The sequence below is a fragment of the Schistocerca gregaria genome, chromosome 1, assembly GCF_023897955.1.
Source record: "Schistocerca gregaria isolate iqSchGreg1 chromosome 1, iqSchGreg1.2, whole genome shotgun sequence".
NCBI lineage: Eukaryota > Metazoa > Arthropoda > Insecta > Orthoptera > Acrididae > Schistocerca > Schistocerca gregaria.
In genome coordinates, this window is record NC_064920.1 from 1,044,663,972 (window position 1) to 1,044,689,646 (window position 25,675).

General features: G+C 43.4%; 1 protein-coding gene across 1 annotated transcript in view; it reads left to right on the top strand.

Moving 5' to 3' along the window:
- Window positions 1–5,367: 5,367 nt before the first annotated feature.
- Window positions 5,368–25,675, top strand: part of LOC126280853 (uncharacterized) — a 326,522-nt gene continuing 306,214 nt past the window's right edge. The window contains exon 1 of the mRNA XM_049979799.1: window positions 5,368–5,646. Coding sequence (XP_049835756.1) covers window positions 5,633–5,646 — 14 coding nt within the window. The 5' untranslated portion in view covers window positions 5,368–5,632. The remainder of the gene's footprint in view (window positions 5,647–25,675) is intronic.

Consider the following 25,675-nt stretch of genomic DNA (forward strand, 5'->3'; position numbering starts at 1 on the left):
GCGCCGGTTTGTGACCACAGATGAAATTTGGCGCACTACTACACCCCACAGACAAAACAACAGTCAAGGTAGTTGAAACATGCTGATTCTCCGCCACCAAAGAAAGCAAAGATAATTCCTTCGGCGGGAAAGGTCATGGCATCAGTGTTCTGGGATGCGAAGGGGATTCTGCTTGTAGATTATCTCCCCACTGGGCAAACAATTACTGGATACTACTCTGCTAACCTCCTGGACAAATTGCAACAAAAGATACGGGAAAAAAGGCCAGGTTTAGCAAGGAAGAAAGTCACCTTCCAGCAAGATAATGCGCGGCCGTCGCCATGGCAAAATTACACGAACTAAGGTATGAATTGTTACCACATCCGCCTTTTTTTTTTTTGGGTCATCAGTCTACTGACTGGTTTTTATGCGGCCCGCCACGAATTCCTCCCCTGTGCTAATCTCTTCATCTCAGAGTAGCACTTGCAACCTACGTCCTCAATTATTTGCTTGACGTATTCCAATCTCTGTCTTCCTCTACAGTTTTTGCCCTCTACAGCTCCCTCTAGTACCATGAAAGTCATTCCCTCATGTCTTAGCAGATGTCCTATCAACCTGTCCCTTCTCCTTATCAGTGTTTTCCACATATTCCTTTCCTCTCCGATTCTGCGTAGAACCTCCTCATTCCTTACCTTATCAGTCAACCTAATTTTCAACATTAGTCTATAGCACCACATCTCAAATGCTTCGATTCTCTTCTGTTCCGGTTTTCCCACAGTCCAAGTTTCACTACCATACAACGTGGTACTCCAGACTTACATCCTCAGAAATTTATTCCTCAAATTAAGGCTGGTATTTGATATTAGTAGACTTCTCTTGGCCGGAAATGCCTGTTTTGCCATAGCGAGTCTGCTTTTGATGTCCTCCTTGCTCCGTCCGTCATTGGCTATTTTACTGCCTAGGTAGCAAAATTCCTTATCTTCATTGACTTCGTGACCATCAATCCTGATGTTAAGTTTCTCGCTGTTCTCATTTCTACTACTTCTCATTACCTTCGTCTTTCTCCGATTTACTCTCAAACCATACTGTGTACTCATTAGACTGTTCATTCCAATCAGAAACTCGCGCAATTCTTCTTCACTTTCATTCAGGATAGCAATTTCATCAGCGAATCGTATCATTGATATCCTTTCACCTTGTATTTTAATTCCACTCCTGAACCTTTCTTTTATTTTCATCATTGCTTCCTCGATGTACAGATTGAAGAGTAGGGGCGAAATGTTACAGCCTTGTCTTACTCCCTTCTTAATACGAGCACTTCGTTCTTGATCGTCCACTCTTATTATTCCCTCTTGGTTGTTGTACATATTGTATATGACCCGTCTCTCCCTATAGCTTACCCTTACTTTTTCAGAATCTCGAACAGCTTGCACCATTTTATATTGTCGAACGCTTTTTCCAGATCGACAAATCCTATGAACGTGTCTTGTTTTATCTTCAGCCTTGCTTCCATTATTAGCCGTAACGTCAGAATTGCCTCTCTCGTGCCTTTACTTTTCCTAAAGTCAAACTGATCGTCATCTAGGGCATACTGAATTCTCTTTCCCATTCTTCTGTATATGATTTTCATAAGCAACTTGGATGCATGAGCTGTTAAGCTGATTGTGCGATAATTCTCTTTAACATAACAGCTTTGACAAAGAAATATGATAGTGTAATACCGGCCTTGCACGATAAATCACACAAATCTAAAGGCTCATCTAAATATTTAGGTATTACAATTACGAACAACTTAAGTTGGAACGATCACGCAGGTGATTTTATGGAGAAATCAAACAAAACACCGCGATTTATTGCCAAGAAACTTAAAAGTGTAACAGGTCCACTAAAGAGTCTGCTTGTAGTATGCTTGTCCACCCCCTTATGGAGTATTTGCACTGTGGGATCCGCATCTGATGCTACCGAAGCTCGACATGTGTGGGCACAGCCCGTAGTCAGTAGTGGCTTGTCTTCTGTGTTTCTTATTTTAAAATTTTGCGAACAAAGCTTTATCGCTTGATATTTGTTTTATAACTGACATGCCAGTTTGAGTGTTTTACTTCTGATGAAGGCATTCTTAGTAGTTGCCGAAACCTAGGTCAAAGGGCCTTTTTCAGCAAGTACACAAAGTCCTTTCATCCATACATGAGTTTTTTCATTATCACTAACTTTTTTTACAGGAGCGTGTATTCAATGTAAATGGCATGTTACTCGGTCTACTTTGGGTCTTCGGATCAATACCAGTAGTTATATTACAAGCAGTTATATTAAATGGACCTATATTCTTCCGTGGCTGCAGGGTTAATTTTACTCTGGATGTCGCTTTAGGAAATTCTGGTAGTGGTTGGTTTACACTAGCCATCGTTCGCTGTGAAAACGCCTCCCTTCGTGGATTGGAATATTTCGCCGATCGAGATGTCATCAAAAAATTAATTCAAATGGCTCTGAGCACTATGCGACTTAACTTCTGAGGTCATCAGTCGCCTGGAACTTAGAACTAATTAAACCTAACTAACCTAAGGACACCACACACATCCATGCCCGAGGCAGGATTCGAACCTGCGACCGTAGCGGTCGCTCGGTTCCACACTGTAGCGCCTAGAACCACAGGCCACCCCGGGCCGGCCGAGATGTCATCGCCTACAAGACGTGGCATTGTGGTATTGATCCGAAGACCCAAAGTAGACCTAGCTATGTTTATAGTAACATGCCATTTACATTGTATACACGCTCCTGTAGAGAAGTTAGAAATGATAAAAAAATTCATGTATCGATGAAAGGACTTGGTGTACTTGCTGAAAATGTAACGGGATATATTACTTTGTATTATAATTACTAATAAAGTGTGAACCCTGACTGCTGAGGGCAGTTATTGCTTTAATTTTACTTTGTAAACGGTCGCTCACAACGCAGCCAAGTTCAAAACTTTAAGCGTAAGAAGAGTCCTAAGCTTGAAAATACGGATATGACATCAGTTGCTAAAAGTCACATGCACTACTACGACTTAAATTTTTGAATTATGTTATACTGAATAACTTACAACAATTACGGAATACAGGATAAGATATTACTAAGAAGAAATTTTTTTTCAAAATTTTAAAATACAAAATACCCCTCCCTAGTGTTGCCAGAGTTATGTTTTTCTTGTTACGTTACATTTTTGCCAGAATTTTTTTCACTCAGACTCAGCCGCATTCTCAGTTTGTAAGGGATAATAAGATTAGATTAGATTTGTACTTGTTCCATAGATCATGAATACGACACTTCGTAATGACGTGGAACGTGTCAGATTAATAAACGGTATCTATGCAAGATATTACATTAGACAAAATATTACATGACACTCTTTTTTTGTGTTGGTAAATTACCCACTTACTATATCCAAAAATTCATCTAATGAGTAGAAGGAGTTGCCATTAAGAAATTCTTTTAATTTCCTTTTAAATGCTATATGGCTATCTGTCAGAGTTTTGATGCTATTAGGTAAGTGACCAAAGACTTTTGTGGCAGCATAACTTATCCCCTTCTGAGCCAAAGTTAAGTTTAACCTTGAGCAGTGAAGATCATCCTTTCTCATAGTGCTGTAGCCATGTATACTGCTATTCCTTTTGAATTCGTTCGGATTGTTAATAACAAAATTCATAAGTGAATATATGTATTGTGATGCTACAGTGAAGATTTCCAGATCTTTAAATAAGTATGCAGGATGATCTTGGATGAGCTCGAGCAATTATTCTGATTACACGCATTTGTGCAATGAACACTCTTTTACTCAATGATGAGTTACCACAGAATATGGTGCCATACGAAGGCAGAGAATGAAAATAGGCGTGGTAAGCTAATTTACTCAGATGTATGTCACCAAAATTTGCAATGACCCTAATAGCATAAGTAGCTGAACTAAAACGTTTCAGCAGATCCTCACTGTTTTTTTTTTTTCAGTTCAACCCCTCATCAATGCATACACCTAGAAATTTTGAATATTCTACCTTAGCTACCGATTTCTGATCGAAGTCTATATTGATTAATGGGGTCATTCCAATTACTGTGTGGAATTGTATATACTATGTTTCGTCAAAGTTTAATGAGAGCCCATTTGCAGAGAACCACTTAATGATTTTCTGAAATACATTGTTTACAATTTCACCAGTTAATTCTTGTCTGTCGGGTGTGATAGCTATACTTGTATCATCGGCAAAAAGTACCAGCTCAGCATCTTCGTGAATATAGAATGGCAAGTCATTAATATAAAGAACAGGAGAGGACCAACGACCGAACCTTGCGGCACCCCATTCTTGATTGTTCCCCAGTCTGAGAAATCAACAGTTTTTTGGATATTATGTGAACTGTTTATTTCAACTTTCTGCACTCTTCCAGTTAGGTATGATCTAAACCATTTGAGCACTGTCCCATTCATACCACAATACTTGAGCTTATCTAGAAGTATCCCATGATTTACACAATCAAAAGCCTTTGATAGATCACAAAAAATCCCAACGGTTGACTTCCGGTTACTCAGAGCATTTAACATTTCATTAGTGAAAGTATATATAGCATTTTCCGTTGAAAAACCCTTCTGGAAACCAAACTGACATTTTGTTAAAACTTTATTTTTACAAAGGTGTGAAGCTACTCTACAATACATTACTTATTTAAGAATTTTGGATAAGGCAGTCAGAAGAGAGATTGGGCGGTGGTTATTGACATCAGACGTATCCCCTTTTTTATGCAGTGGTATAACAATGGCATACTTCAGTCTGTCTGGTAAAATGCCCTGCTTCAGAGCTATTACATATGTGGCTAAGAATCCAACTTATCTCTTGGGAACAAGCTTTCATTATTCTGCTGGAAATGCCATCAATCCCGTGTGAGTTTTTATTCTTGACAGAGTTTATTATCTTCCTAATTTCAGATGGAGAGGTAGATGGAATTTCAGTTGTATCAAATGGCGTGCGTAAGGCCTCTTCCATTAACTGCCTCGCTTCTTCCGATGAATATTTAGATCATATTTTCTTTACAACATTTAAAAAATGATTATTCAAAATGTTTTCGACTCCCGGTTGTCCTGTCTCCCTTGTAATAATATTTCAAATTGTTTTGATTTTGTTATCAGAGGTATTAATCTCAGACATGGGAAATGCTTCATTTATAGCTGTTGGTGTGCTTGAATGTTGCAGTCAGTCCATTGTTGTCCGCAGAGTACAGCACAAATAGCGTACGGCCTTGGCCGTATTTGTTGTGGCCATCCCTACCTGCAGGTCGCGAAGCGGGGAAAAAGCCCTTGTGACGTCACGTGCGCGCTAGCCACTTGCTTTGCGGCTAGCGATCTCCCCCTCGCGTGACGCGACGCCTCAAGGAAACACGCGCGCCAAGTACCCGCAAAGTGCGCCTGCAGCTCTGCGCGGACGGCTGCGGTCAAGTTCGGTAATGGTGCTTGGGGACTACGGCTCGTGCCCGCGCTGCTTCTGTCGTCTAAGCTTTCTGATCGACTTTTCACGAGTGACACACATTCCACCGCGGTCGCGAAACGTCCGTAGTTTAGTGCAGAGAAGAGAACTATAAAATTCATCGGTGTTGTGTACAAGAACCGCACCAGCGATCGCGGAGTTACGCAATGGCCAGCTCAAGGTAAGTAGAGTTCTATCGTTTGAGCAATAATGACTCTAATATTCCGCCAGTGCTTCGATGATGTACATGTATCTTACAGCTGGGACTTCAGCAGTAAAATGTGAAAATCGATTACTTCACAAAGAAACTTCATATGCACGGACGTACTTCATAACGATTTATTTTAATAGGTTTATTTTATATTTTAATAAGCTTTACGAAAACTGAAGACTGTGGAAAAAGCTACTTAACGTATCAATATCGTAAATGCATTAGTGTGTGTAGTGGTGAAACACAGTCCGACCTGAAGGAAGAAGTTAGTACAACGAATAATTGCGAAGTTTAGAATTACGTTTCAAATAGTGTATGCTCAAGAATTAGCTCCACTTGTATCTTTAGCTACCCGGCAAAGCGGTTTACCATTGGAAATGCGCATTTTTTATGGGCAGTCCTAACGTACATACTGTCGGCGCCACTGTGATAACCGTCAGTAATAATTAGTCTCCCTTTTTTTTTTTCCAAGATTGACATTAAGATTTATGGTAGAAGTTTTGAAATGAAAATTGAAAATTCTGGGAAGAAAACGGGAAGGTTGTGTTTTAATTGTATCTAGCGTTATATACCCACTGTACTAAGAAATTTAAGCGAGAAAGTTTTGGAAACGAAAACTTCGTCGTATATAGTGTTTATTCATGATTACAGAAAAAGTACGAAACATTTGCATGTCAAGATTTCCTGCCGAAAGCAAATGAAAGCTGCAAACAGCTATTAAACTACAAATGTTCTACAAAGCTTTTTTGCCCATGGGATCATGAAGCAAATATAGCATTTCTAAATAAATCTGTTCCTATAGAGATATGAAAGCCGTTAGAAGAAATATAGGAAATGACGCTTGCAATACAAATTTGCATGAAAGTGTGAGAAATGTGCTAAACGTCAAGAATACCACCAAAGCTTTCACCACCGTTCTCATGTAAACATCACATGGCACACCAGAAATCATGCAGTGTTGACAGCCTTCGCCATAACATTTACATTTACTGCCTCTTCCTCGAGAACAATAACCTTGCAAACTCTTACTAACGTAGTTTCACAAAATTGCTCTTATGTCTGGCTGAGCAAAAGAGGAAAAACTTCTTTGAAGTTCTGCAGAACATAGTCTTTCCCTTCTTGTTAATATTTTCGTTTTTCAAGTAGTTGCTTACGTCACTGAATATTATTCTGCAATGTGTGCGCGTTTCGATACTTCGACAGATCGAAGATGTGTACCTGATCGGAATTTGAATCTTTCCCCTTGCAAGGTTCCGCGCTCGAGTCCTTGTCCAGTTTATCGTTTCAATAATCTCTCTAAAACGCATCTTTTTTCGCATTGTTTGCTGTGAAATATGCTACCATTACGTGGGAAACCTTGTCTTTAATTCCATCAAGATGAGTGAAATACACTCGTAGATTGAACTGCAGCCCATTACGGACGCAATAGCAGTAAATTCAGATTGAATAGAAGTGTATTTTAATACAGCGATAAGCAGATTAGCATTTCGCGATAAATCAACTCGGGGATTTAGCAGGAATCGTTCGGCTGTCGTGCCGGGGGACTCCACTACATAACTTTTACAACTAGAATGTGCATCAAGTATGACAACGGTGAGTTAAATATGCTTAGCTACAGATCAGTCTGATATCACAATCTTTATTTTGCATGCACATTCGTTGGCCTGGTCAACTCTCAACCAGATTATCGCAGCCTAACCAAGACCTCTGGCCAATTTCAGAATTGGCCACAATTATTATAACTAGCCCAAAAACTACGTATAACATAATGAAAAGGCCCCCTAACTGTTGTGATCAGTAACCAGTAACGGTTTCTACAATGTTGCGTGGTACCATACCCACAACTCTTATGTCAACTGGCTCTGGTCGCAGTAGCCTACGAAAATAAATCAGAAGGCTGAGGACTCAAAATAGAAGTCATTACTACGGCTACAGACAAATTGTTGGCCTGCCATTGCCCTTCGGCCGTTCGTAGATATTTATTTACTAGAGATATTCCTCCCTGACTGTGTCTACTCTTAATTTCCTTGAACAGAAATGCCTGAAAATTTGTTTTGGAGTTTGACAGATTCGACGAAAGTAGTGGGGTACGGCTCATGCGGGAGGTAAAGAGCGCAGTCAGCCAATGCCAAGAGTCCTCTGGCCATAGCAACCACATGCATCACGACACTTCGAGCTTGAACTCTGCTTCGGCTTGAGGAACTGGCAGTCCTGCTACATAGTTCATTGTGCACTGAGATTTTCATTTGCGACAATTGAAAGAGCTAAAATGTTGTTTGTTGGTACTATTGTTTGTTGTATATTATGTGACACTAAATGGGTCGTGAATCCTGGGTTCGGTTCTAGGATTTGATGGGAAGGGGGAGGAATTTAAATATAATAACTTGACAGCATCCCCACTTTTAACGTACCAGAGGTGAATACAACAATAATAATCTAATAATAAAAGTTTCTAAATAAAACACTGTTGAGCAGTGTTTATCGGTGCTACATTGCGGGTTGCAATTCACCATTCTCTCCAGCCATGGAGTTTTAATGGACTCATGGTGACCGTACCACGATCGAAACAGACCACCTGATTAATGAATTTTAAAAGCTTCCATGCTATCCTAGAGTTTATTTATTTACAAACTTTTATTCTAATCTTTCGATCACTGTTTCGTAAGAACGGGAATACGGAAGTGTCCGATTCCACCTGTTTGCTTTGACTCATGACTTCATCAATATGGTGGAAATGACTATTCTAAGCGTCTCCAATATGGCTCCTATAATATCACTACGTACACACGGCAATAAACACGAAAATATTTATAAATAAGACAATATCTCCCTCCAAAAATACAATCAAACTAACGGGACAATCGCGGGAAATTGGAGGTTTTAGGGAGGGAAAAAGCTAAATATAACACTAAAAGAAACTACGATCCCAAAACACACAAGATGACAAAAAAATTACAAAATTTACGCGAATCGGACACTTCCCTTGACCCATATAGGTAAACGGCAGCTGACTATACCAAAAAACCAACGCCTAAAGCAAAAACTACGGAAATTGGAAGCAGACATTTCCCTTGAACACAACTGACTGTACCAAAACGCCTATAACTACATATAAAAATACGAAAATTGGGAAGGTCATTTTCCTTTACTTATATAGGTAAACTATAACTACTGATACAAAAACCAACACCTACAACTACGAAAAAGAAAACCAAAACTACAACACCTCAAAAACTTACGTTGTAGTTTGTTTTTATAAGTGCGTTACATGTGGCCAAGTTCGTTTAAAAATGGCACAGAAGTAAACATTGACCTGTAGCATAGCTTTCATATTCGTTACCTTGGCCAACTCCCAACCAAATTATTGACGCTTCCTGGCGGATTAAAACTGTCTGCCGGACCGAGACGTGAACTCGGGACCCTTTTGCCTCTCGCGGGCGTGCTCTATCGACTGATCTACCCAAGCAGGACTCACGACCCGCCCTCACAGTTCTACTTAGTCAGTACCTCATCTCCTGCCTTCACAGAAGTCCTCCTGCGAAGGTAGGAGTCGTGCTTGCGTAGTCCAGTCAATACAGGACTTGTACGCGAAAGGCAAAAGGTCGCGTGTTCGGGTCTAGGTCCGTCACACAGTTTTAATCTGCGAGATAGTTTCGTATCAGCGCAGTCTCCACTGCAGAGAAAATTTTATTCTGAAACCAAATTGTTACTACTCAACTTACCGTAGAACTTGGCTACGGTACAGAGCAGTCTGTCACTACAACCAAGATTTGTGGGCAGCGCGGCGGGGGTCGTAAATCGAACACTACTGAAGATGCGCCATTATAAGCACAGGTCCAGTCTGTGGCTACAGGATTGCGCAGTCAAGAAATAGTGATGTCAGCACCGCATCCGCAAGTTCCTTATCCGTATCCGCTGATATTAACGACTTGGAAAGCAGTTCAATCCACCACAGCGCTGACAAAAGCCTTGTGCGTACCCCCAGTTTTCTTCGTCTGCTGAGTCCACATTCGACTTTGATATGATTTAAGGTTGGACTTACTTCAGTGACAATCATATTAAATTCTTTCATGTAACTAATATACAAGGGTGTGTTTCTTATTTATGTAGAATGCTATTTGATGAGAGAAAATTTCGTGCCCGTCTTTACTCACAGTCCTCGCAATTTAGATAACCATATTGTAATACAACGTGGAATGTCGTATTGCCTATACGATCGGTAAATAAGTTGCTGTCATAATTACTAGAGAATATTTTGTGAATTTTTCTTTGTGGATCATTACCACTGCAATGAGACGTCAAATGAAGTCGAGACAATTTGTCACATACTGTACATTGTTAACCGAACATCAGTGGCTACTACACTGTCATCGTCTTACCCTTATCACGGCCATAAGCTGTGCCTGGAGTACTTTTAAATACACTTGACAAAAACGTTGATAGCTTCACAGATTTTATACAGAACATTATTCATGACGCATGTGACTACGAAACGGGAATGAGATTATGAAAAGATAATGAAGCGAAAATTTAAAAGAACGACTTGTCCTAGGAAAGGCTACTTATAATGTGGTTACTTTCCGGAATTGCGTAATTGAGCTCTACACTGTGGGACGGTAATTATTTTTAAGATGTAAGGTAAGGTAGGTGCTTGCAGGATGGAAATAAGTAGAAAGCATGTTTAAAAGTGTGGAAAACCAGGGAGAATAAAATGTCGGTGTCTTCAGTCCAGTCGTTGTTATATAAACAACGTATATATTCTTCTCCAGGCCACTCCATAGTCAAACCTACGCAGGGGGGAACGGTCAATAGTAAAAAGACAGGCACGATCATTCAAAGAAAAAGTCTGGTACACATGCGGTTTAAAATGCACACTTAAAGTCCTACGAGCGGCTCCTCTTTAATGTTCCGCAGTATCGAAGCTGCATTAGTACTCATAGATCTTCAGGTACGCATTTTAGACTGTTTCCACTATAGGCCGTTCAGAATTACTTGATAGTCGTCAGTCACTTTACGCTACAGCGTTGCTACATCGGCTGTCACTGCTCGGTTATAGGCGACACACAAACACAGCGAGTCACTTCATGTTGTTGTTGTTGTGGTCTTCAGTCCAGAGACTGGTTTGATGCAGCTCTGCATGCTCCTCCATCCTGTGCAAGCTTCAACTCCTCCCAGTACCTACTGCAACCTACATCCTTCTGAATCTTAGTGTATTCATCTCTTAGTCTCACTCTACGATTTTTACCCTCAACGCTGCCTTCAACAATAAATTGGTGATACATTGATGCCTCAAATCATGTCCTACCAACCGAGCCCGTCTTCTAGTCAAGTTGTGCCACAATTTTCCCTTCTCCCTAATTCTCTTCAACACCACCTCATTAGTTATATGATCTACCCATATAATCTTCAGCAGCATCACATTTCGAAAGTTTCTATTCTCTTCTTGTCCAAACTATTTATCGTCCACGTTTCACTTGCATACATGGCCACACTCGATACAAATACTTTCAGAAAAAACTTCCTGACACCCAAATCTATAATCGATGTTTACAAATTTCTCTTCTTCAGAAACTCTTTCCTTGCTATTGACAGTCTACATTTTACATCCTCTCTACTTCGATCATCATCAGTTATTTTGCTCCCAAGATAAGTCGTAGGGTCAGTATTCCAACATTTCTACGGAATCCAAACTGATCTTCCCCGAGGTCGGCTTCTACCAGTTTTCCCATTCGTGTTAGTATTTTGGAGCCGTGGCTTATTAGACTGATAGTTCGGTAATTTTCACATCTGTCAACACATGGATTCTTTGAGACTGGGATTATTATATTCTTCTTGAAGTCTGAGGGTATTTCACCAGATGGTATAGTCTTGTAAGGGCTGGCTCTCCCAAGGCCGTAAGTAGTTCTAATGGAATGTTGTCTACTCCCGGGGCCTTCTTTCGGCTTAGGTCTTTCAGTGCTCTGTCAAACTCTTCACGCAGTATCATATCTCCCATTTCATCTACATCCTCTTCCATTCCCATAATATTGTCCTGAAGTACATCGCCCTTGTACAGACCCTCTACATGCTCCTTCCGCCTTCCACCTTTCTGCTTTCTCTTTTCTTAGAACTGGGTTTCCATCTGAGCTCTTTATATTCAAACAAGTGGTTCTCTCTTCTCCAAAGGTCTCCTTAGTTTTCCTGTAGGTAGTATCTATCTTACCCCTAGTGAGATATGCCTCTACATTCTTGCATTTATCCTCTAGCCATTCCTGCTTAGCACGTCCTGACGATCTCTGTTCTGAGACGTTTGTATTCGTTTTTACCTGCATTTTTATATTTTCACCTTTCAGCAATTAAATTCAATATATCTTCTGTTACCCAAGGATTTTCCCCCCATTCCTGTTAATCGTTCCCTACTTCTCTCCCTGAAACTCCCTACAACCTCTGGTTCTGTCAGTTTATCTAGGTCCCATCTCCTTAAATTCCCACCTTCTTGCAGATTTTTCAGTTTTAACCTACAGTTCATAACCAATAGATTGTGGTCAGAGTCCACATCTGCCCCTGAAAATGTCTTACAATTTAAAACCTGGTTCCTAAATCTGTCTTACCATTGTATAATATATCTGAAACCTTCCAGTATCTCCAGGCCTCTTCCATGTATACAACCTTCTTCTGTTATTCTCAAAACCAAGTGTTGGCTATGTTTAAGTTATGCTCTGTGAAAAATTCTACCAGGCGGCTTCCTCTTTCATTTCTTACACCTATTCCATATTCACCTACTACATTTCGTTCTCGTCCTTTTCCTACTATGGAATTCCAGTCATCCATGACAATTAAATTTTCGTCTCCCTTCACTATCTGAATAATTTCATTTATCTCATCATACATTTCATCGCTCTCTTCATCTGCGGAGCTAGTTGGCATATAAACTTGTACTACTGTGTTAGGCGTGGGCTTCGTGTGTCTCTTGGCCACAATAATGCGTTCACCATGCTGTTTGTAGTAGCTTACCCGCACTCCCATTACTTATTCATTATTAAACCTACTCCTCCATTACCCCTATTCGATTTTGTGTTTATAACCCTGTATTCACCTGACCATAAGTCTCTTTCCTCCTGCCACCGAACTTCCCTAATTCCCACTATATTTAACTTTAACATATCCATTTCCCTTTTCAAATTTTCTAACCTACTTGCCCGGTTAAGAGATCTGACATTCCACGCTCCGATCCCTAGAACGCCAGTTTTCTTTCTCCTGATAACGACGTCCTCCTGTGTAGTCCCCGGTCGGAAATCCGAATGGGGCTTTATTTTACCTCCGGAATATTTTACCCAAGAGGACGCCATCATTTAACCGTACAGTAAAGCTGCATGCCCTCGGGAAAGTTTATGGCTGTAGCTTCCCTTTGCTTTTAGCCGTTCGCAGTACCAGCACAGCAAGGCCGTTTTGTTTAGTGTTACAAGGCCAGATCAGTCAATCACCCAGACTTGCCCCTGCAACTACTGAAAAGGCTGCTGCCCCTCTTCAGGAACCACACATTAGTCTGGCCTCTCAAAAGCTACCCCTCCGTTGTGGTTACACCTATGATGAGGCTATCTGTATTGCTGAGGCACGCAAGCCTCCCCACCAACGCCAAGGTCCATGGTTCATGGGGGAGGGTGGGTCACTTCATAAAGGCTTTTTATATCTAATGTGGTGCAATGTTGGAAGTAGCCACTGCGAGGTGTGTCGAAAATGCGATAAGCTCTGTCGACAGCTGATGTCAAGTGACCAGTCACTGAACTGCGGTAGGCGACACGTTCTGTAGCCCTGAATTTAATTAAACTCATGACCTAAGCCAACCACAACCTCGTGATGTGCAATATGTCGAGAAGACGGCGGTCAACAATCTGGACTAAAATGACGATCAAATTTAACCGTTATGAGCAAAGTCAAGGCAGAAAAATCTCAATTTCAGCGCTAAAAGTAATTTCTCGCTATCACCGGTTACCTGAAACTTACCTCACACTGAGCTACACGAGCTGCCGGCGTACCAACCGATGAGAACTCCTCGCTGGCAATTGAAGGCCCAACAGTACTGTGGCCTCAGATTATGGATGACATAAGCAGATTCCAGACGAAAAAAGAATGTTGTGTAAAAAGTAAGAACAGTATGATGATAGAATTAAAAATAAAAAATTAAATTTAAACTATTTAACTGAATAAAAATAATAATCCAAATATTTTGAATAGATTCAGAACTTCAAAAAATTGGTCTGTTTAACGAGATACGAAGCCAAGACATGTAGCAAACAACGTTAATACACTACCCATTGCGCAGCGGCACAACACTCCGAGAAGCGATTACATTTATGGCTGATAATGACAAACATTATGAAAATAATAGTTGCTACGCACCATATAGCGGAGATGATGAGTGGCAAATAGGCATTGTTCTCTCTTTGTGTGAGACGTGAGTATTTGATTAGCATCGTTCTTCACGTGTTGCTTTCGATCCGGCTGTCATGCATGATGAAATACGTAATAAAAGTGCCCGACAGTAATATATGTAGCGTGAAATTTGAAGTGCACAACCTAGGTCACTATCAGGCACAGCCTATAAATTGTATCGGCCATCCCTGAAACGGGCTAACACCAGTTTTTGTAACAAATGTACCTTGTTCCCCGTTGAATATCCGTAGTAATACGCTCATACTGGTAGGGACTAATTCGAAATCTGTTCACAATTGTTTTTTTGTTTTGTTTTTTCTACTTTTCTGCTAATGATCTTCCATCTACGTAATTATGTTTAGTACCCGCTCCTTGGACTGCGATTGTCCTTTACTACGTTTAACTGGAGAGGGGATTTGTGGCTCCCTGTAGCCGGCCGCGGTGGCCGAGCGACTTTACGAACTTCAGTCCGGAACCACGAGGCTGCTGCAGTCGCAGGTTCGAATCCTGCCTCGGGCATGGATGTGTGTGATGTCCTTAGGTTAGTTAGGTTTAAGTAGTTCTAAGTTCTAGGGGACTGATGACGTCAGATGTTGTTCCATAGTGCTCAGAGCCATTTGAACCATTTTTTTGGCTCCCTGTACGACAGGAATAATTAAGTACATGCCTCGGCACCTGTTCCAGTATCACTTTCACTTGTTAGTACGTATCGTCGTCATTGTACTCTTCATGTACATTGCCTGACAGTCGAGCGTCTACGACAACACACGTTCCATTGACTCATCTTGCAAAACCGCTAATACCTCATCTGCCCCTTCTATCTGACTCAGTGACATTCCATATAGGTTCCTTTCTGACAACTTCGGCAATTGTTGTAGATCTAATGCTATGTTCGCTTTGTTTATCGATTCTAGCATTTGTAGACTTAGAGAAAGCTTTTGACAATGTTGACTAGAATACTCTCTTCCAAATTCTGAAGGTGGTAGGGGTAAAATTCAAGGAGCGAAAGGCTATTTACAATTTGTACAGACACCAGATGGCAGTTACAAGAATCAAGGGACCTGAAAGGGGAGCAGTGGTTGGGAAGGGAGTGAGACAGAGTTGTAGCCTATCCCCGATGTTATTCAATCTGTATATTGAGCAAGCAATAAAGGAAACAAAAGAAAAGTTCGGATTAGGTATTAAAATCCATGGAGAAGAAATAAAAACTTTGAGGTTCACCGATGACATCGTAATTCTGTCAGAGACAGCAAAGGACTTGGAGGAGCAGTTGAACGGAATGGACAGTGTCTTGAAAAGAGGATATAAGAGGAACATCAAGAAAAGCAAAACGAGGATAATGGAATGTAGTCGAATTAAGTTGGTTGATGCTGAGGGAATTAGGAAATGAGACACTTAAAGTGGTAAAGGAGTTTTGCTATTTGGGGTGCAAAATAACTGATGATGGTCGAAGTAGAGAAGATATAAAATGTAGACTGGCAATGGCAAGGAAAGTGTTTCTGAAGAAGAGAAATTTGTTAACATCGAGTATAGATGTGTCAGGAAGTCGTTTGTGAAACTATTTGTATGGAGTGTAGCCATGTATGGAAGTGAAACATGGACGGTAAATAGTTCGGACAAGAAGAGAAGAGAAGCTTTCGAAATGTGGTGCTACAGAAGAATGCTGAAGATTAGATGGGTAGATCACGTAACTAATGAGGAAGTATTGAATAGGATTGAGGGGAAGAGAAGTTCGTGGCACAACTTGACCAGAAGAAGGGATCGTTTGTTAGGACATGTTTTGAGGCATCAAGGGATCACCAATTTAGATTTGGAAGGCAGCGTGGAGGGTAAACGCTCCGTAACCTCAAACTGTGCTCACTATTTGTTACCTCTAGTCCCACTTCTGTTGCCATTAGCAGCCAATATTGCGGTTGCATGATAGACAACATGTGGGGCATCGAATGCCTTAAACATTGACGTTTTTGCGACATCGCACTCAACTAGTTCCTTGTTAGTGCATCTGAATTTGCGTGATTGATCACTTGGCACTAGAGATATCAAGTTTCCAATCAATATCATTCTTCAGGCGTCAAATATTGTGTAATACGTAATAAATATGCCCAAGAGAGTTGCAAAGTTCGGCCTCTCCACTCTGTTTGCTATGCGCGTTGCAGACCAGCCCTTCCATACGTCTCCCCATAAAGCCATTGGTTGAGATAGTTAACCTTAGGAGTGCTAACAGTTGCATGGCGTCCGTTGCTGATTGGACAATATTATTACTGTAGTGGGTTTACTAGTTACGTTTCGCTGTGTGCTTAACGGGTGTGTGTGTGTGTGTGTGTGTGTGTGTGTGTGTGTGTGTGTGTGTAGCGGTTATTAAGAACTGAGTCTTACTTTCTGTTGCGTAAATTTCTTTGTCGCATATGTCAAAAAAGTTGCCCCGAAACGCCGCAACAGATTACGTAGTGACACATCTGCGAAAAATTGACGTTTGCAAAGAAAAGTGACATATTGTGAGTTCATAAGTGGTCGTTGTAACGATATCAGGAAGACCCGTTCCGCAGAAGAGGGTGTGTGGTGGAAGAGTGCGACTTAGCGTTACTGATAAACATCTTCCGACTGTACTTCCTCGTAATAAATCGGAGGTGCCCCATACGTCTTCTGATAAAAACCTAGTATATCGCGGATTGCATAGAAAGCGTCCCCTGTTTGCGCAAAATCGTAAAGATTTCATTGTGTACGAATCTGATGACACACTGGTTGATTTCTGAAAATTTAACACACACGTGGTCAACTGCTGTCATAAGAAGAAAATTCTGCTCTATTGCTTAATCGATTACGATGTATGATTTGTTATAGCGTCGACAAAGTCAAATAATTTTTTGAGGAATACCTATTCAACAGTTTTTAAATGAAGTAACTGGTGTCATTTTTTGTGTTTTATGTATTGTACTTAACTATAGGCATGTAGTCCTTTTCCCCTACTGCTCAATCTATACATAAAAAAGGTCAGATTAAAATTCGAGGTGAACGTACACTGAAGCGCCAAAGAGACTGGTACAGGCATGCGTATTCAAATGCAGGGATATGTAAACAGGCAGAATATGGCGCTGCGGTCTGCAGTGCCTATATGCGCAGTTGTTAGATCGGTTACCGCTGCTACCGTGGGAGATTTCAAGATTTTAATGAATTTGAACATGGTGTTACAGTCGCCGCACGAGCGATCGGACACAGCATCACCGAGGTAGCAATGAAATGACGATTTTCCCGTGCGACCAATTCACGAGTGCACCGTGAATATCAGGAATCCGGTAAAACATCAAATCTCAGACATCGCTGCAAGAACGGGACCGACGGCGACTGAAGTGAATGGTTCAACGTGACTGAAGTGCAACCCTTCCGCAAATTTCAATGCTGGGCCATCAACAAATGTCAGTGTTGAACAAGTCAGCGAAACATCGTCGATATGGGCTTTTGTTGCCTGGTCAGACGAGTGGCTTTTCAAATTTAATCGAGCGGATGGATGTCCAAGGGTATGGAGACAACCTTGTGAATCCATGGCCCTGCATGTCAGCAGGAGACTGTTCAAGGTGGTGGAGGCACTATAATAGTATGGGGCGTGTGCTGTTGGAGCGATACAGACACCCTCATGCTTGTAGATACGACTCCGACAGGTGATACGTACGTAAACATCCTGCATCCATTCACGTCCCTTGCGCGGTCCAACGAGCAGTTCCAGCATGACAATGCGACACCTCACAAGTCCACTGCCACATAATGGTTCCAGGAACACTCTTCTGAGTTCAAACACTTCGGCTGGTCACCAAATTCCCCAGACCCGAACACTATTGAGCGTATCTGGGATGGCTTGCAACGTGCTGTTCAGAAGAGATATGCACCTCCACACCCTCGTACTCTTACGGTTCGTGGACAGCCCTGCAGGATTCATGGTGTCAGTTCCCTTCAGCACTGCTTCAGACACTAGCCGAGTCCATGTCAACCGTGTAGCGGCACTTCTGCATGCTCGCGGTGGCCCTACACAATATCAGGCAGGTGTACCAGTTTCTTTGCTCCTCAGTATGTATGAATAATAAGGTTCGTTGACACTGTTGTCTACATTGATAGTTAATTACAAGACCTACTGAATGGAATAAGCAGTCTGATGAGCACAGAATATGGAGTGAGAGTAGACCGAAGAAAGAGTAAAGTAATGAGTAGCAGAATTTAGAATCGCGAGACACTTATTAGAATCGGTGATCACGATGTAGATGAAGTTAAGGAATTCAGCTACCTAGGCAGTAAAATACACTCCTGGAAATTGAAATAAGAACACCGTGAATTCATTGTCCCAGGAAGGGGAAACTTTATTGACACATTCCTGGGGTCAGATACATCACATGATCACACTGACAGAACCACAGGCATATAGACACAGGCAACAGAGCATGCACAATGTCGGCACTAGTACAGTGTATATCCACCTTTCGCAGCAATGCAGGCTGCTATTCTCCCATGGAGACGATCGTAGAGATGCTGGATGTAGTCCTGTGGAACGGCATGCCATGCCATTTCCACCTGGCGCCTCAGTTGGACCAGCGTTCGTGCTGGACGTGCAGACCGCGTGAGACGACGCTTCATCCAGTCCCAAACATGCCCAATGGGGGACGGATCCAGAGATCTTGCTGGCCAGGGTAGTTGACTTACACCTTCTAGAGCACGTTGGGTGGCACGGGATACATGCGGACGTGCATTGTCCTGTTGGAACAGCAAGTTCCCTTGCCGGTCTAGGAATGGTAGATCGATGGGTTCGATGACGGTTTGGATGTACCGTGCACTATTCAGTGTCCCCTCGACGATCACCAGAGGTGTACGGCCAGTGTAGGAGATCGCTCCCCACACCATGCTGCCGGGTGCTGGCCCTGTGTGCCTCGGTCGTATGCAGTCCTGATTGTGGTGCTCACCTGCACGGCGCCAAACACGCATACGACCATCATTGGCACCAAGGCAGAAGCGACTCTCATCGCTGAAGACGACACGTCTCCATTCGTCCCTCAATTCACGCCTGTCGCGACACCACTGGAGGCGGGCTGCACGATGTTGGGGCGTGAGCGGAAGACGGCCTAACGGTGTGCGGGACCGTAGCCCAGCTTCATGGAGACGGTTGCGAATGGTCCTCGCCGATACCCCAGGAGCAACAGTGTCTCTAATTTGCTGGGATGTGGCGGTGCGGTCCCCTACGGCACTGCGAAGGATCCTACGGTCTTGGCGTGCATTCGTGCGTCGCTGCGGTCCGGTCCCAGGTCGACGGGCACGTGCACCTTCCGCCGACCACTGGCGACAACATCGATGTACTGTGGAGACCTCACGCCCCACGTGTTGAGCAATTCGGCGGTACGTCCACCCGTCCTCCCGCATGCCCACTATACACCCTCGCTCAAAGTCCGTCAACTGCACATACGGTTCACGTCCACGCTGTCGCGGCATGCTACCAGTGTTAAAGACTGCGATGGAGCTCCGTATGCCACGGCAAACTGGCTGACACTGCTGGCGGCGGTGCACAAATGCTGCGCAACTAGCGCCATTCGACGGCCAACACCGCAGTTCCTGGCGTGTCCGCTGTGCCGTGCGTGTGATCATTGCTTGTACAGCCCTCTCGCAGTGTGCGGAGCAAGTATGGTGGGTCTGACACACCGGTGTCAATGTGTTCTTTTTTCCATTTCCAGGAGTGTAACTCACAAGGGATAGAGCAAGGACGACATAAAAAGCAGATCAGCGCAGGCGAAGAGCGATATCTCGCCAAAAGAAGTCGGCTTAGTATCAAATGTGGGCACTAACCAGAGGAAGAAACTTCTGCGAATGTTGTTTGGAGCAGAGCATTATATGGTAGTGAATGATGGAATGTAGGGGAACCAGATGGGAACCAGCCATATAAATCCTTTCTTGGGACCTTTAAGTGATACGCAAGCTACGAAGCAGAATTACGATGTTAAGCAAAGCACACCCAAATGGGTTCATATTGAATGTGCGCAAGGTGCGTAACGCGGTCTTATAATGGTCCTGATATAAATCCTACGTGCGGTAGTTAGCCTCTCGTATAATTTATTCATTAAATTATTTAATCAAAGTTCCCCTCCAGAAATGACGATGGGAGAGGATTCTGATGAGTGGGACTGTTTAACAGATAAACGCTATTTTCCTTAAGTGGAACACAAAATTTACCATGAATTTCTACGAAGAATACTCATTTACCCATCAAAAAAGTTTTGCATCACTTCGGTTCAGAGAGTTCCGGGGCCATTGGAATAGAGATCCCCATAAACATTATTTCCGCCCTTTTTATTGCTCACGAAAACCACACATTACATGTTGTATTACCATATAGCGAGACCTTCAGAGGTGGCGGTCCACATTGCGGTACATACCGGTACCTCTGATACCCAATAACACGTCCTCTTGCATTGATGCATGACCGTATACTATCCACAAGTTCCTCAAGGCCCTGTTCGTCCAGATTGTCCCACTCCTCAATGGCGATTCGGTGTAGATCCCTCAAGTGGTTGGTGGGTCACGTCATCCATAAACAGCCCGTTTCAATTCATCCCAGGCATGTCTGGAGAACATGCTAGCCACTCTAGTGGAGCCATGTCGTTATCCTGAAGGAAGTCATTCACAAGACGTGCACGATGGGGACGCGAATTGTCATCCATGAAGACGAATGCCTCGCCAATATGCTGCTGATATGATTGGTCGGAGGATGGCATTCACGTATCGTACAGCCATTACTGCGCCTTCCATGACCACCAGCGGCGTACGTCGGCCCCACATAACACCCCAAAACATCAGCGAACCTCCACCTTGCTGCAGTCGCTGGACAGTGTGTCTAAGGCGTTCAGCCTGACCGGTTTGAGAGATCCCAAGCCCTCTTTTGCATGTCGCCTCTCATTTTCATCAATTTTATTAAAGTTTTATGCCATTGCACGGTGGTAACAGGCCGAATAAGGTTACTGTAATGAGAGTATTTGTACTGAGAGCTCACAATACTTTACACTTGATTCCCATGCATGTTGGGTTACTTCCCTGGGTGGCCTGTGCGAAGCGAGCAGCGGAGGACATGGCACACTGTGAATGCTGAGAGGGACGTACATCAATGGGCTTAAGCGCCTGGTGGGACGACCTGTGTGAGACGTTTGAGTGTCGCCGCAGTTAGTGTTTACCGTTCCAGCGCGTCTGGAACGAAGACTGCTGACGACGACTGTCTGCCTTGTCCTTAGAATTCTGAGAATATTTGTGGACTGCTGGGTGCGACTGTCTGGCGCCGGATGCCCGGTGGTCTAGGCATGTTGTTTTCGTAGCCGGTCATTGCCCTCAGCTGAATAGAAGAGGCATGATAAGTCCACTTAAAGTGAAGCTAGTTGATGTCATAAAGCGCTGCTCGTAATTGTAGGGAACGGTCGCTATTGGTGCGAATGATGTCCTGAGACAGTGTGGGGGAATTTTGGAATCAACATTGAATGCAGATTCGCGGTTTTTGAGGATAGTAAGAAGCTGAGCAATGTTGGCTTCGCTCTTGCGTTGCGCGGGCGCAGTGGATTTGGGATCAGATCTTCGTTGAAGTCGGACGGTCTTGCAACTTAGTCGCAGTTTTTCAGCAGTATCCTGAGTGGTCCATTCGGCATGTTGAGCCCATCTATACCGCGCTGCATGGTGTCATGGTTGCAAAGATGGGCGTCGGGAGTGAAGTTGCGCATGATCCAACCTACTGGGCACAGTTTGAGTCGTAACTCGAAATCCTATGGCTGCACGAAAAGCGTTATTCAACGTGGTAGCGTTGTTGTCAGCGTTCCTCCGAGCCATAATCCGCATGTAGCGGTCATCCACTGCAGTAGCAGCCCTTGGGCAGCCTGAGTAAGGCATGTCATCGACAGTTTCTGTCCATGTCCAAACAACATATGTTTGGTTCGCTCCTAGACGCCTGGACACTTCCCTTGTTGAGAGCGCTTCCTGGTATAAGGTGCCAGCATATGTGCACTTACATGTTAGCTTACCAACATTAGTATTAATAATAAAGGGACTGGCAAGGACATCAGATCATGGCTCTATTGAATTATGATAAATATGAGGCACTGTCGAGCAGTAATCCCTGCATGTCTGCATGATTGAGCCACTAGTGTTAGTGAAATGTGTTGGCAGTTTAGAATTGTGGAATAAAAAGTCTGCAGCTGGCCGTAGCTCTCCGGGCCGCCGTGGGCGGCAGGTAGCGGTCACCGGAAACGCGGGACAATACGGCGCTTTTGGGGGTAGTCCGCCATCCAGGCCACCTGTGCTGGGCAACACGTGGCGAAGGCTGGAATTTGCCTAGGGGTGTTATGACCTACTCGATAATTGGGTAGATCTCAGAAATGCCGTTGGAGGGACTTCGGCGACGATAGAGCGTTCGACATTGGCCGAAACTGAGTATTCTTCAGCCGCGTTTTCGTTCGCGTGGGAGACGGGAGAATTGTAGAGTGGACTTCGCCTTCAACCATCGAGCGGTACGGACTTGGAGACGGCGTCTTGGCCATCGTCTTCGAAGGGAGATATACGGTGTGTATCGCATCACTGCACCAACGCGTGTTCCGTGCAGAGTTCTGCGGTTAGAGCTCTTTGTGTGCTCAGAAGCGAGATTTTCACCAATGGTTAACCACTTCCAACAACTTACCTAATATTCTTGATCTGGTAGTTATCCTTGCGAGGTGCCGAGTATTTATCAACGCAGCTTCCAGTAATATGGACGCGTAATTGCAAATTGTTAATGTGCCATTCTCAGGAGTGTGTGGGTGGACAAAGAATTTTTTTATTTTGGAAATTTGGTCAGTTGTGAGGGATATCGAATTATCGACTTCATTGTAGCTAGCATTTACCCTGTCTCAGTAAGCTTTACATGTGCTCTAATCACTGCACAGCTTGCCCAGACGGGAAGGAAAGAAGGTTTGCGGTCTTCTATGTCAGCGACGGACAAATAAGCTTACACTTACACAAAGCAACAATGCGGACGCGATCGAACCATGATATTGACCGTCTAGGCACGGTTTGATCAACAGACAACACGAGCCGTGTACCTCCTTCCTAGTGGAATGACTGGAACTGATCGGCTGTCGGAACCCCCCACCGTCTAATAGGCGTTGCTCATGCGTGTTTGTTTACATCTTTGGGCGGGTTTAGTGACATCACTGAACTGTCAAGGAGACGGCGCATGTGATACAATATCCACAGTCAATGTCTATCTTCAGGGGTTCTGGGAACGTGGGTGATGAAAAACTTTTTTTTAATCTATATGTATTAACGTAACGAGACATGCAAATATCCCTCACGTGACAGACGTGTTGGCATGAACCTAGCACAAACGACGCTGCGTGGAATCTAGTGTACTTTTCTACTATGAGAAAAAGGACCAAAGAGAGTAGGTGAAATGTATAATATAGATACACAAGTGGGTAATCGTCTGCAGTACCAAGATATCATATATGGTGGCAAGTAGGTTCTGTGGTTGCTACGGCTGAGAAATATCAGTTCTTATTTTGGGCGGCTGAAAAATCAACTGGAAACCCTACAGGCCGGAGCAGTTGTGTATGTCAAGGACAGCACGGCTCCTAGTGGTCAGCCGCTGCAAGGAGATGGGCTCAGCCTTGGAGACCGATCGAAGCCTGAGCGCGAAAATAACTGTTTGTTCGCGTGGCCGGATAAGTAAAACTTATACTGCAATTACTCTGCAGCAAGGACTGCAAAGTATGCGACCAACTTCTGCAGCGGCCAGGAACCAACTCTCCAATTCTCTTCCGCCCCTCTGCCAGAGAGCGACTGCTCCACTGTCAGACCTCGCCCACTCATCTCCAACAAAGTTTTCGCCAATTACGGCCTTACAACAAATTTGTCTAGATCTTCATTGATCCATTATGGACCGTGGGACAACGGCTGACATGTACTTCTTGACGTAATAATATACCAACAGCAGTATGTATTGTAGAAATTTATTTTATGAACTTCTTATGTGCTACCAGTTTCGTCATTGCATTGATGCCATCGTCAGGCCCCACACGTCATAGTGTAAAAACGCTATTCACGCAAGGAACCACATAAATTGCCTGGCCACCAAGAGCTGTTGCATAACGATTTCATTTACGGAAACAGTTACATGGTTCCTTCCGTGTATAGCGATCTTACGACTATGACGTGTGGGGCCTGAAGATAACAGCAATGTAATGCCGAAACTGGTGGCACATAAGAAGTTCATAAAAAATTTCTACAATATATACGGCTGTTGGTATACTATTGCATCAAGAATTCGTCTGGACTCCCACTACCGTACTCAGTCAACATAGGCGTCAATACCAATCCCTCCACCACTCTATTTGTGATTAAATTGCACGTATATACTGCGAAGATCTTGGATCATTCAGTATGGTTCATGGCTCCTGTTTCAAAAAGGTAGCCCATTTACTGACCTATAGCAGCTGAAGTGGGTTGTGAAGTTGATGTAGAGGCTACACTACCTTACCTGGCGCAGTGGTTAGCACACTGGACTCGCATTCGGGAGGACGACGGTTCAATCCCGTCTCCGGCCATCCTGATTTAGGTTTTCCGTGATTTCCCTAAATCGTTTCAGGCAAATGCCGGGATGGTTCCTTTGAAAGGGCACGGCCGATTTCCTTCCCAATCCTTCCCTAACCCGAGCTTGCGCTCCGTCTCTAATGACCTCGTTGTCGACGGGACGTTAAACACTACCCACCACCACCACCACTACCCCATCTCACTACGGTTAAGAATCGAGTAATTTCCAATGCCGACTGCATTACAAAGGTTACCGACAAGAACCTCTTTCTGAAGCGATGTGTGGAGGAATGGTGCACGTAAAATAACCTACATTACAGTGACTGGATGCACTACTAGTGAAACGTGGAATACGGAGAACAGATTACTGTTCACCGTCCCATTTCCCGATGTGGGAAATGCAGCAGTTAACCTTTTATCGGAGCTTGTTCACCATTTCGAGTATTTGCAATTTCTGAGGAGTTAATGAGGTCAATCCCTTTCTTAAGATTTAGGTTCTTATACAGTGGCAGCTCAGAAAGACTTGAGTAGACATCTACATCTACATCACTACTCTGCAATTCACATTTAAGTGCTTGGCAGAGGGTTCATCGAACCACAATCATACTATCTCTCTACTATTCCACTCCTGAACAGCGAGCGGGAAAAACGAACACCTAAACCTTTCTGTTCGAGCTCTGATTTCTCTTATTTTATTTTGATGATCATTCCTACCTATGTAGATTGGGCTCAACAAAATATCTTCGCATTCGGAAGAGAAAGTTGGTGACTGAAATTTCGTAAAAAGGTCTCGCCGCGACGAAAAACCTCTATGCAGTAATGACTTCCATCCCAACTCGTGTATCATATCTGCCACACTCTCTCCCCTATAACGTGATAATACAAAACGAGCTGCCCTTTTTTGCACCCTTTCGATGTCCTCCGTCAATCCCACCTGGTAAGGATCCCACACCGTGCAGCAATATTCTAACAGAGGACGAACGAGTGTAGTGTAAGCTGTCTCTTTAGTGGACTTGTT